Below are 12,687 nucleotides of genomic sequence, written 5' to 3'. Positions count from 1 at the left end.
GCTGTATTGAGTAATCATACATTAATCCATGCCTTGGGGGTGGGGTCACTGTTGCATGCATTTGGGGGTCACTGCTGCTTAGCTTAACTGGTTCTTCTTTTGGGGTGATGCTGTAGACTGGAACCAGGGCATTCTCTGTATTGAATAAATAACTGAGAATACTCTAGCTAGCCCTTCTTCCTGTGTTTACCGAGGTGAATTCTTAGGCATTGAATTGTAATCCTTTAAACTAGGTTCCTGGGTTCTCTGGGGGAGTAGTCCTAGGTTCCTTAATTAATAAGCTTATATAAATTGAGGTCCACCTTTCAGTCTATATAATTTTTTTAAAAAGTTCTGTCATAAATCATGGGTCATGGGTTATTTTTCCAGGTAAAGGCCACAAGGTCAGTGGCCCTGTCGTAGGGTAGCAACTGCATTTTGCCTCAAGTCTTACTCATGATTCTTGTTGACACAGCTGTCGGACTGGGAGAATCAAGAAGGCAGAAACATAGAACATGGACACAGATACTATATCTGTGAGGCTTTTTTATCTAAGGGTGGAGGGCAGATCCACAGACTAGAAATAGTCCATTAACTGGGGTTCTTCACAACCCCATAAACTTGCCCATACTTCTGGTCTGGCAAGGGGAAACATGGACAGCAGCTGGCTTTCAGAAGTTGGAATGAGTTTATTTCCCAGTATACTTTCTCATTTTGGTTTCATTGGTGGGTACCATAGGTGACTTTGATAGCCAGAGATGGGTCAGTCAAGAAAAGTGGGTGATTCACACAGCTTTCCTGCTTATTCAGCGTCCAGAGAGCAGCTAAGCTTAGAGGTGGCCCAGACTGACCTGGTGGCCTGGATCTATGGGCCACCAGGAAATCTGATGCCTACCTCCTACTTAAACTTGCCATGTTTGCCACTTCTCACTCTTTGGTCATCTTCTACTGGTCACATGAATAAGGCAATAGAAGTGCAAGAGAACTACAGGACCTCTCTACAGGGCCTTCAGGTGTGTAGATCCCAGTTTACACAGACTAGACCTTCTTTAGACGGGATATGCTAGTCCTCCCTTTGGGACCTCTGTGTTTGACAATTGTATTAACAGAGAACCAGAATAAGAATTAGCAGTAAAGCTACAGTGTTGAAAACAGCTTGGTATTGGCATAAAAACAGAAGTCGACCAATGGAACCGTATAGAAGACCCTGACTTTAAACCACAAACCTATGAGCACCTGATTTTCGATAAAGGAGCTAAAAGTATACAATGGAAAAAAGAGAGCATCTTCAACAAATTGTGCTGGCAAAACTGGATTTCAATATGTAGAAAAATGAAAATAGATCCATGTCTGTCACCATGCACAAAACTCAAGTCCAAGTGGATTAAAGACCTCAATATCAGTCTGAACACACTGAACCTGATAAAAGAGAAAGTGGGAAGTACTCTACAACAAGTGGTCACAGGAGACCACTTCCTACGTATAACCTCAGCAGCACAGACAGTAAGGGCCGCATTGAATAAATGGGACCTCCTGAGACTGAGAAGCTTCTGTAAAGCAAAGGACACTGTCGCTAAGACAGAAAGGCAACCCACTGACTGGGAGAAGATCTTCACCAACCCCGCAACTGACAAAGGTCTGATCTCCAAAATATATAAAGAACTCAAGAAACTAGACTTTAAAAGGCTAATCAACCCAATTATAAAATGGGGCACTGAGCTGAACAGAGATCTCTCAACAGAAGAAGTTCAAATGGCCAAAAGACACCTAAGGTCATGTTCAACTTCCTTAGCAATCAGGGAAATGCAAATCAAGACAACTTTAAGATACCATCTTACGCCTGTCAGAATGGCTAAAATCAAAAACACCAATGATAGCCTTTGCTGGAGAGGCAGTGGAGAAAGGGGTACACTCATTCATTGCTGGTGGGAATGCAAACTTGTGCAACCACTCTGGAAAGCAGTGTGGAGGTTTCTCAGAAAATTCGGGATCAACCTACCCCTGGACCCAGCAATACCACTCTTGGGAATATACCCAAGAGAGGCCTTATCATACAACAAAAATATATGCTCTACTATGTTCATAGCAGCATTGTTTGTAATAGCCAGAACCTGGAAACAACCTAGATGCCCTTCAATTGAAGAATGGATGAAGAAAGTATGGAATATATACATATTAGAGTACTACTCAGCAGTAAAAAAAAAAAAAAAGGACATCTTGAAGTTTGCAGGCAAATGGATGGAAATAGAAAACACTATCCTGAGTGAGGTAAGCCAGACCCAAAAAGAGGAACATGGGATGTACTCACTCATATTTGGTTTCTAGCCATAAATAAAGGACATTGAGCCTATAATTCGGGTTCTTAGAGAAGCTAAATAAGAAGGAGAACCCAAAGAAAAACACATAGGCATCCTCCTGAATATTAACCTTCATCAGGCGATGAAAGGTGACAGAGACAGAGACCCACATTGGAGCACCGGACAGAAATCTCAAGGTCCAAATCAGGAGCAGGAGAGCGAGCACGAGCAAGGAACTCAGGACCGCGAGGGGTGCACCCACACACTGAGACAATGGGGATGTTCTATCGGGAACTCACCAAGGCCAGCTGGCCTGGGTCTGAAAAAGCCTGGGTTAAAACAGGTCTCACTGAACATAGTGGACAATGAGGACTACTGAGAACTCAAGAACAATGGCGATGGGTTTTTGATCCTACTGCACGTATTGGCTTTCTGGGAGCCTAGGCAGTTTGGATGCTCACCTTACTAGACCTGGATGGAGGAGGGTGGTCCTTGGACTTCCCACAGGGCAGAGAACCCTGATTGCTCTTTGGGCTGACGAGGGAGGGGGATTTGATTGGGGGAGGGAAAGGGGAGGCGGAGGTGGGGAAGAGACAGAAATCTTTAATAAATTAAAAAAAAAAAGACAACGTCAAAGCTGGAAAATGAGCAAAGTAAATCAAGTTACACAAACAACTTCATTGACACAGCAGCTTGGATGCCAGACAGAAGGAAAACCCGTCTATGTCTTCATAATGAGGCACAGGGAGATGGACGTATGGCACAGTTGGTAATGTGCTTACCATGTATGCACAAGAACACACATTTGATCCTCAGCACTCAGATAAACCTGGACACTGTGGTACAAACCTGTAATCCCAGCACTCGGGAGTTGGAAACCAGCAGATCCTTGGGGCTTGCTGGCCCATCAGTCTTGTCAAATTGGTGGGCTCCAGATTAATTGAGAGAATCTGTCTTAAACAAAGGGTGTCCAGCAACTGAGGAAGACACCAAATCCCATCCTTTGGACCTCTGTCCTCCATATGCACGTACAATATATGAAGGCTTGCGTAATTTTTAGACTAGTTTGATGTCCAGGAATTACAATTTCATATTTCTCCATTAAAAAAAAAGAATTAGCAGAAAATAAAGTTGTTAGTTGGGACGTGGCCATTGGCCTCATAGCTTTTACCTGTAAAATTTGCCACCAACTCCTACATATATTCATAACACATAGACAAAAATACAAGTCATCAAAGGGGGCGAATTTAAGGTCTTCCTATCTAGTGGGGGAGCTTTTCCAGCCCTTGTTTCTGCTGCAAGGATCAAATAGGGCAGGAGTGGGGCAGAAGTGCCCACTGGACCAGGCACTTCTGACAAACTCAGTGAAGTGACATTTCATAGTGGGATAGTCCCAGGGACAGGCTTGCAGTGTGGAGCAGAGAGCCTCTCTCAGGGTGAGACCGATTTCCAGGAGAAATGGGCCTTGACAGTTGGTCCCAGGGACTAGCGTCTCCGGATGGGGCAGGTGGCCCTGAGCGCCCTCACAGACCACGGACTGAAGGCTCTGGGCGCGGAGCTCCCCACAGCCAGCGCGGCGACCCCGAGGAGACGCGGGCGCGCGCGCGCGCTCTCGCGCCCGGGCCCAGGTGGGACGGCCCGCGCGCGCCTCGCCTCCCCCGGCGCCCTGGGAGAGGAAACGCCCGCGAACGCGCCGCTCACTTTCCTCAGGCTGGGAAAAGTGTTGCGGAAGGAGACAAAGCAACAGGCAGCCGAGGGCAGCAGGACGCCGCCCCGCCGCCCGGCGTCGCCTCCGCCGCCTCCGCCTTGACGTTGCTGGGGGCCGGCCCGGGTGCCCGGCCGCCTCGGGCTCCACCGCTCAGGCCGGGTGCGCGCGGCCGCCGCCGGCCGTCCCGGGGCGCGCAACAAAGAGGCCGCCGCACTCGCGCGCCCGCCTGCCCGCCCGCTCGCCCGCCGCAGCCCGGGTCGCCCGCAGCCCCGCGGCCCCGAGCCCCAGGCGCGGGCGATGGAAGATGGAAGGAAGAAACGCTGCGGTGAGCTCGCCCGCCGTCTGAGCCGGGCTAGGGGAAGGGTGTGTGGAGTCTGTCACCGTGTCCGTACCTGACCCGGGCTTGCTTTTGCCTTGTCGTTTGCTCTGCCCCATCAGGATCCCTGGGCCACTTCACTTTGTGCTCTGATAACTATTTCTCTTCTCCTCCCCCTCCCCGCCCCCTCCGTTTTCTTTCTTTGTGTTTGTTGGGGAACCCAAGAGGGCCAACTTTTTGTTGTTAAGGTTTCGTGGTTTTTAATTCAGCCCTCTACGCCTTGTAAAGCTCATCTGGGGAGAAGAAAGCTGGACGCGCCTTCTTGCTAATGATCTGACAAGGGAGGCATTACAGAGCACCTAAGGTGCTCCTGTTAGTCAGCCAGGTCAGCTCCCAGATTGAGTGCCTATCATGTTTCTCTGTCAGGAAGAAAAGAGAAAACCCTCGCACGGAGAGAGCAAACAGACGGGAGATTATCCCGTGGAACATCCCCGCTAGCTTTTTAAAGACATTTGAATGACTCTCTTTTACATGCTTTGACTCTCACCATAGATGTCCTGGCAACTGATAGGATGAAAAAAAAAATCGCTTAAAAAAAACCAGGCTAGCACAGATTATGAGGCAGAGTTTACTATGCTGTCCCCCTCAGTACTAAGTGTTTACTTTTGCCACTGTTCTCGATGTAGTAGGATGTTAAACACCACCAGGCAGGAGATATAATGGGCGTTAGGGTTGCATCTTCCAGACTCGGACCCTCCCGACGGTGGGATCCAGGATTTCCGCCGCAGAGAATTTCTGGAGTGGGTCCAGGTGCAGGTAGAGGGAGGAGGGAGGTCTGGAGAAATCACTGTAAGTGGGATTTTGGCAATACGTAGTGCAATTGATTATCTGCAGGCGAGTGTGCACAGAGGCCGTTGCCAAGCCCAATGGCCATGAAGAAGAATTGTGCTCTCGAGGAGCCAGCTTTCTGTCGGGAGAGGCGAGTGCGTGCTGTGCAGGATCCAGAGAAAGCGAGGAGGCTGTCTGCCTGCTGTGCAGATCTGGAAGTCCCAGAAGAAGCCCTCCCTGGCCCTTGACGGGTTGGGGTTGGTTGGCTTTTGTTAAGGTGTAGGGAGATGTTCCTGCTAAGAGAGTGAACACACTTTCTGCCCTCTCCCCGTAAATGGTTGCTTTTGCATCCTTGCTCAGAGCCTTTCCACATTCCCTGTAGAAGTTCTGGAGTCGTTTGTCATCTGTTCCTCATAGACCAAGTCACCAGTGTTACAATGGGTTAATCTGGGTCTTGGTTAAGAGGTGCAGAGGTGACCATCAAGATGTGTATGCACCGCCTTCTTCGACGATTATGGGGACAATGTCATTTGGCAATTATGAAAAGATGGTGTTGGGGGTTTGGGTTGGGTTAAAAGGTGAGTAATACATGCTGATCTTTCTGTTTTTGTCTGCAATATATTCAGACTTGATTGAGCTTTAGGCTGGCAGAAAAGGAAACTGTAACCAAAGCCTGTGCTTTAGTGTGGAAATATGATTATAGAAGGTTGGGGAGGGGTCAGGTCTAACCTGGGTCACGTTTGCTGCAAGTGTTCTCCACCATCTTCTTCCAGGACCTTGAACGGCTTTCTTTCTGGGTTTTAGATTTCTTTTCTTACATAGTGCTATGAATTGAACCCAGAGGTTGATGTATGCTATGCCAGTGCTTAGCTCCTTCCCTCCACACCTCCTGAGTTCTCTTGAGTTAAACCAACCTTGGTTTATTTAGGAGAGTATTAATGAAGTTCTCTGGGTGTCATAGTAGGACGCTGATGGATTTCATACAGGATACTGATGACGTTCTCTAGAACATTAGTTCTCAGTTTCGGCAGGCTTGTATCTGTGATGTTGTGTGTATGTTCAGGAATGAAATGGTGCTGTTTCCCTTGGTACTGTTCTGTGTTTCTGAGTTATCTTTTAAAGCTCCGTTTGTAGTGACTGTTCAAGTTTACAGGGGAGAAGAGGCTAATTTGAAGTGTTTAGCTGACACGTTATTCTAAAATCCAAATTGCCATGCCTTGTTGGGAAATGAGGTGTAACTCTGAACATTAATAATGAGTCTTTGCTTATGCTATCTTATTTATACAAAAATAGCACATGTCCTTGCAATACTTGTTTGCCCTACCAAAAGAACAAATTTTTTTCTGTGCCCAGAAGGTCAACAAACTGGAATCCAGTTGGCGTTGCCAAATGGACAAGGACTTTGTTGGAACTCCAGGGCGCAGGAGTGGTGGTGGATAATTCTCTTTTGACAACACCCGTGATATAAGGAAGCCTCAGCTCTTCTCTTCTCCCATGTCAGAGTCACCCTAGGGCCAGGGTTGCCTTTCCCCCCTTTATTTAATTATGGCAAACAGCGATCTTGTGTGAAATACTCCTCACGTTTGATCCTGGACCAGTGAGCTACATCTAATGTCCTTGCTTATGAGCTCTCTTAAGTGGCTGTTTTTGGAGTTCAGGATCTGGAGTGACTGGAAGCATCCCATCTCTACCTGAGGCTGGGGCACTTTTCTTTTTGTATGTTTATTTATGTGGCTGTGCTGTGAGTTTGTGTATGTGCATATGTTATCTTTACATGTGCTGTGAGTTTGTGTATATGCACATGTTGTATTTACATGTGCTGTAAGTTTGTGTATGCGCATATGTTGTATTGACATGTGCTGTGAGTTTGTGTATGTACATATGTTGTATTTACGTGTGCTGTGAGTTTGTATATATGCACACGTATTTACGTGTGCTGTGAGTTTGTGTATATGCACATGATGTATTTATGTGTTTTGTGGGTTTATGTATATTCATGCATGTATATGCATGTACATGTGGAGACCAGAGAACATCAGGTGCTGTTCCTTAGGAGCGATCCACTTCTGATACACTCTCTTATTGGTTAGGAGTTTGTTATCTAGGTCAGCTCCAGTGCTGGGATTACATATGTGTGCCCCTGCATCTGGTTTTCTTACGTGGGTTTTAGGGTGCAAACTCAAGTCCCTTGTGTTTGTAAAGTGTTTTATAGTGCTAACTATTTTCACTAATTCACTGAATTTATTGCACGTATTTTCGTGTGGGGCACCCTGAGAAGCAGCCGTGCCTTTCAGACAGCAGGCCCTAGCTTTTAGAGAGTGCAGTCTTTACAGTGGAGGACAATGAAGTGCTACAGTCACAGCTAATATTATTCTGAGTTCTGCCATGCATATCTCCTGTCCCTGCAATAGCCATGAAGTCACCACTGTCATCCTCTCCGTCTTTGATGTCCTGAGAAATTTAGTTGCTCAGGATCCACAGCTAATAAAGTTGCAATATTCAAAACTCAAGTCGTCTCATTTGTTAATCCCCCTTTCCTGTGTCCTCGGAGCTAGCACTGTGTGCTGCAGAAATTGAGGTTTCAGATCTAGAAGGCGATGAATCCATCATCAGCCTCATTTGACAGATTTATTGGCTTAAACAGCAGCACGAGTGTTACGTGGCTCAAGAGATAAAAATGGTATCATTTCTTATCCAGAGTACATTAAAGAGTTCCCTATAGTCATAAATAATTAAAATAAAAAGTGAATCATATTAACAATGTCAAGTTGAATGCAATCCCCGCTTATTTTAATTTCTAATTATAACACCTCAGAGCAGCTTCTAGCTGTCTCTGCCGCAGCGGTGGTGACATAGAGAAGACGGCTGTCCCTTGTCATTGCTCCCCGGCCCTGGGGCTCAGAGCTTGTTGAGGAGGCAGATGGAACAGTACAGGGGGCTGGGGAAGCAGCAGAGGGCATTGGGAAGATCAGGCCGTGGCTGCTCCCTGCTCCCTTGCCGTCCCTTTTCTTCTCTGACCTTTGCTAAGGAAAAGTGACTTGGAGAAATGAAGCAGCTTGGCCTTCCTGTGGCTGCTGGTCAGTACACGTGAGAAATAGAACGAGGTAAAACCTGACTGTAGCTTCCTTTGCTTGGCTGTCAGAAGATCATCGGGGAAGCATGTATGGGATTGCTTTTCTGTATGTAAAATCCTGCTAGCTCTTTTGGAACTTAGGGTTTTGAAAACTTTATTTTCCGAGAAGCTGCTGGCTGAGGTAGAGTGGGTCACAGGACACTGAAGAAGGGGACTGTAGGTTGTAGTTCTATTACATGCTTGTTGTCTTTGTGATTATATTACTTTCTAGCAAATTTACAGGCGAACATACCATGAAATTGGAGGCAAAGCTGTATGATCTTTCAGGGCATCTCCTGTGACTTCCCCTTTGTGTGTATGAAAGCCTCCAGTGGTGCACGCATAAAGAAGGAGGCTGCTTTCTTGGGTCTGGAGCTTTCTGCATGCTCCCTTTGGACAGCTGTCTTTGTTTGTTTTTTGTTTTGTTTGTTTGTTTTTGTTTCTTGAGACAGTGTTTATCTGTGTAACAGTCCTAGCTGTCTTAAAACTAGCTCTTATAGATCAGACTGGCCTCAGACTCACAGAGATCCACCTGCCTCTGTTTCCCAAGTGCTGGGATAAAAGGCCTCCACCACCACTGCCTAGCTCCAGTTGTCTTTGTTTTACAGATATATTTCTGGTGACTCCAAAGGGTCCATGAACTGGTCTGCTGGCACTCATTTCTTCTCATAAAATCTTCATGAGAAAACAAAATAAAGCAGACCAAAAAAAAAAAAAAAAAAAAAAAAGAAAAAGCATCATTCCTTTCTGGGCACTACCATAAGTAAATTAGGGCAGACATTAGTCCATACCATTCGTTCATCCATTCATGTACTCACGGAGTCTCTAAACAGGTTTGTCTACTGACCTAAGCTGACCTAAGAGAACCTGCGAAGAACACTCCGAGTCTTCGAGTTGTTCTTCGGAGAGTCAGACTCTACAGCTGGTAACTACTGACACTGCTGTATCTAAGAATTCAGCTCTTGTGAGCTGATGGACTCAGTCAAGCTTTTCTTAGGCATGCCTTCATAGAACTTTCTGTTCTGTTCATAATGTCCTGTATCTCCCTTGTCCAGTAGCCAGAATGTGTATGTGGCTAGTGAGTACTTAATATGGCTATTCTCAAGAACTGAATTTAAAATTTTATTTAGTTTCAATAAATTTATACATTCTTAGGCAGCTACTGGCTATTTGGCTTCACAGCAAGGTATTCCCATGAAAGTGTCATTGTTTGACCTGAGCTGACATATCCTCTTGACCCTTTGGCTACTCCGGTGTTTACTAACTGGACTTTGATAAATTGAGAATTGTTCTTACCACATCATGTCTGATAAGCACAAGTGTGGGGAAAGTATACGTGAGATTTTAGTGAAAGTAAATAAATTCCTTTAAAATAATGAGAAAAAACATAATTACCAGTAGGAGCTATTAGGAAGAAAACAAGAACAGATTATTTTTTTTTAACTAGAATTAACATAAGTGGGAAAACTTGAGTCTGGTCTGGCTGAGAGTTGTCTGTTGCTTTAGCTTCGTTGAAGAATGGATGCCAGTGTTTGGAGAGCTTAAGGAAGTGATGGCAACGTTACAGTTGTCTTCTGTCTTTTCTGTAAGGAGTGTCTGATGCTCACCTCAGGTTCTTGTGAATCTGGATAGCATAGGCATGATGATCCAGTCAGACAGTGGTGGGTGTCCAATCAGTGAAGGTCTTCTCTTGGAATGCCTACAGAGCTGTCTTGGAGAACCGGAAGGTCCTCAAAGAACATGACGACAACAGGAAAGTGCCTGGATGACACGCATATTGTTATACGGATAGAGAAGTGAAAGTTAGAGATACAGTGTGCTCACGAGACCAGGACAGAGAAAACCCTCAGCTACTCTGTGTGACAGATCTAGGAAATAAACAGCTACATTACAGGGTCCAGGGTTGTCCCATAGTTATGCATACCGAACTGATTTTGTGTGCAGTATGTGTGTCAAGATGAGAAAATTCTCAGCATTGGTCAGAGGCGATGAACTCTCTCTGTGTTCGTGCTGGCTTTGATCTCTCTTTCTCTCTCGTAAGTGCTGGAATTACAGGTGTGAACCACCCTTCATTATGGTTTTGATTTGCATTTCTCTAATGTCTGATATTGTTACATCTCTTATGTATGTTGGCTACGTGTTCATCTTCTTTGGGGAAATAATTGTTCAGGTAGTTTCTGGACTCCTGTCTCCTTCGTCATACATGCTTTTCAAGCATCTTCTACCATTTTTTGAATTGCAATAAATGTTCCTTATCTTAAGCAAAGGATCATTAACTATGCTAATATAGTTGCTGAAATGAGTAGACAAATTAAGAAAAACTATTGTGTAACTAATATTTTTTATACTTCTTTCTGGTAGAAAAAAGGGCAGAACTGGGCATTGTAAATGGAGGTTTTCTGTCCCACCAGCCAGTTCCCAATTAACACTCTGAGGCTTATTATCACTTACAGTTGTTTGGCCAGTGGCTTAGTCTTCTTATTGGCTAGCTCTAACTATAGATTAACCCATTTCTATTAGTTTATACTTTACCATGATGCTCGTGGCTCATTAACTCATAGCTTGCTTCCCCAGTGGCTACATAGTATTTCCCTGACTCTGCCTTTTCTCTCTTTGTTTGAACTTCCTACCTAGCTTTACTCTACTATGCCATTGCCCCAAGCAGCTTTATTCATCAACCAATAAAAGCAACATATATATAGAAGGACATTCACATCAGGGCGTTGTGGTCACTGTGGAGGCAGAGGCAGGTGATCTGTGTGATTTGGAACTGCAACCTAGTCTATATAGAAGAGTTCATTCAAAGAAAGAAAGGGAGGGAGGGAGGGAGGGAGGAAAGAAAGAAAGAAACAAAGAAAGAAAGAAAGAAAGAAAGAAAGAAAGAAAGAAAGAAAGAAAGAAAGATGAAGGAAGGAAGGATTTAGCATTGGGCTATTCTTCTTGGGAAGAACTCTGAAGACTTTGAGATCAATACGTTTACTGAAAGGAAAATCTGAAACAATTTCTCTAGATCTTTTGTATCTAATACAATGCTTTCTTGAATAGGACAGAAACCCACCTTTTGAAAAAAGACACTGAACCTAGGCAAACCTACTTGGTCTTTATAGATGCTATTATTTAACCACCTTAATAATGTCTTCTATACCTTTCTGTCACAACAGTCTCCCAGCTTCAGAACTCTAGGGATGCCTGAAGATTCTGGTTTCGTAGTACTATGAAAGGCCATCTATGTTCTATGAGCCTTTTGTATAATTCTGAAGAACAGGATGCTGGAATCTCAGATCTAACTTGGTGGCAATGACTCTCTAGTGGTAGCCTGTAAAATTTAGTTGGTTCTCTTTTGGTGGTGTGTTCTCTAGGTGACAAACAGCCTTCCCCATGGGAGATCACAAGATGTTGATCTAGCCATGCTTGCTTTTGCCGCTGTGCCCAGCAATGTGTTTAGATCGTCTTGCCATTGCTGAATCTCTGGAGGCCTCCTGTAGGCACATGTAACTCCATGAATCTAGTGGAAGAAAAGGCACGTGATAGAAAGCAACACAGACATCATTTTTACATATTTTCTACTTCGATTGCTTTACGTGGCTGGTTTGAGTCTCACGAAGAATTTGCTAAGTGTATAGCCCCAAGAGGAGACAGTTTCCTCATACAGGAGATTCTGCCTCAGCAGGAGGGAGTGATATTCGTGGTTACCATGCAGACCTTCCTTTGTCTCATTTGCATCTGGAATCTGCCACAGGGGTGTATCTCCCTAAGCAAATTATTTTGACATCCCTGTGACCTATGGCCTCATGACATCATTGAATACCTAACTAACAATTACTAGTTGGGAAGAGCTTAGGACTACATGGAAAAGCAGTAAGTGGGCTGTGAATGTGACCTCTGGGTGGAAATTCTACTTATGTAGGAGTAGAAATATTGCCTTTCTTAAAGTCACATATCTGTTAAGTAGTATACTGGCCTTTCTGGCATCTGTAAAAGTGCTATACAGAAGTCAGAAGAAAAAAACTTAGAGATTTGTGTGCTGCTTTGGCTCATAGTAGTCATTTAATAAATGTTCGATGACGTTTCTAAATATCACAGACAATTTAATAGGTTAGGACGAGAAGCCTCCCAGGAAGAGATGGGCAGTGGAAGTGCTTGGATGTTCAGCCTTGGCTGACCGTGGCATAGAATTGGCAGGTCATGACTGTTTGTGTCTTCCTAACTTCTGTTGGCTTCACTATGGACTTTTGTTGCATCTCTGGTTTGTGGAGGTGGAATTCTCCCACTTTTGAGTCAGCGTTTATGAGTTGCAAGTTTCAGGTGTGTGGCTTGAATTATAAGTCTCTTCTTTTTTTTTTTAAATATAATTTTTTATTGAAAAAAAATTTCCGCCTCCTCCCCGCCTCCCATTTCCCTCCCCGTCTCCCTTTCCCCCCCTCCTCCCTCTCTTCTCCCCCTCCCC

At 44.8% G+C, this 12,687-nt stretch overlaps 1 protein-coding gene across 2 annotated transcripts in view; it reads left to right on the top strand.

The window, feature by feature from the left end:
* The window catches only part of Psd3 (pleckstrin and Sec7 domain containing 3), a 528,693-nt gene that overhangs the window by 154,924 nt on the left and 361,082 nt on the right, over nt 1-12,687 (top strand). The window contains exon 1 of one of the 2 annotated variants that reach the window (XM_050162308.1): nt 4,160-4,309. The exons of the other annotated variant lie outside the window; for it this stretch is intronic. Within the exon in view, the coding sequence (XP_050018265.1) occupies nt 4,289-4,309 (21 nt within the window). The 5' untranslated portion in view covers nt 4,160-4,288. Of the gene's footprint in view, nt 1-4,159; nt 4,310-12,687 lie in introns of those variants that run through there. 2 annotated transcript variants of the gene reach the window in all.

The sequence above is a fragment of the Alexandromys fortis genome, unplaced genomic scaffold, assembly GCF_014885135.2.
Source record: "Alexandromys fortis isolate MF-2015 unplaced genomic scaffold, M_Fortis_MF-2015_v1.1 scaffold_110, whole genome shotgun sequence".
NCBI classification, from domain to species: domain Eukaryota; kingdom Metazoa; phylum Chordata; class Mammalia; order Rodentia; family Cricetidae; genus Alexandromys; species Alexandromys fortis.
This window is presented reverse-complemented; position numbering and strand designations above follow the sequence as displayed.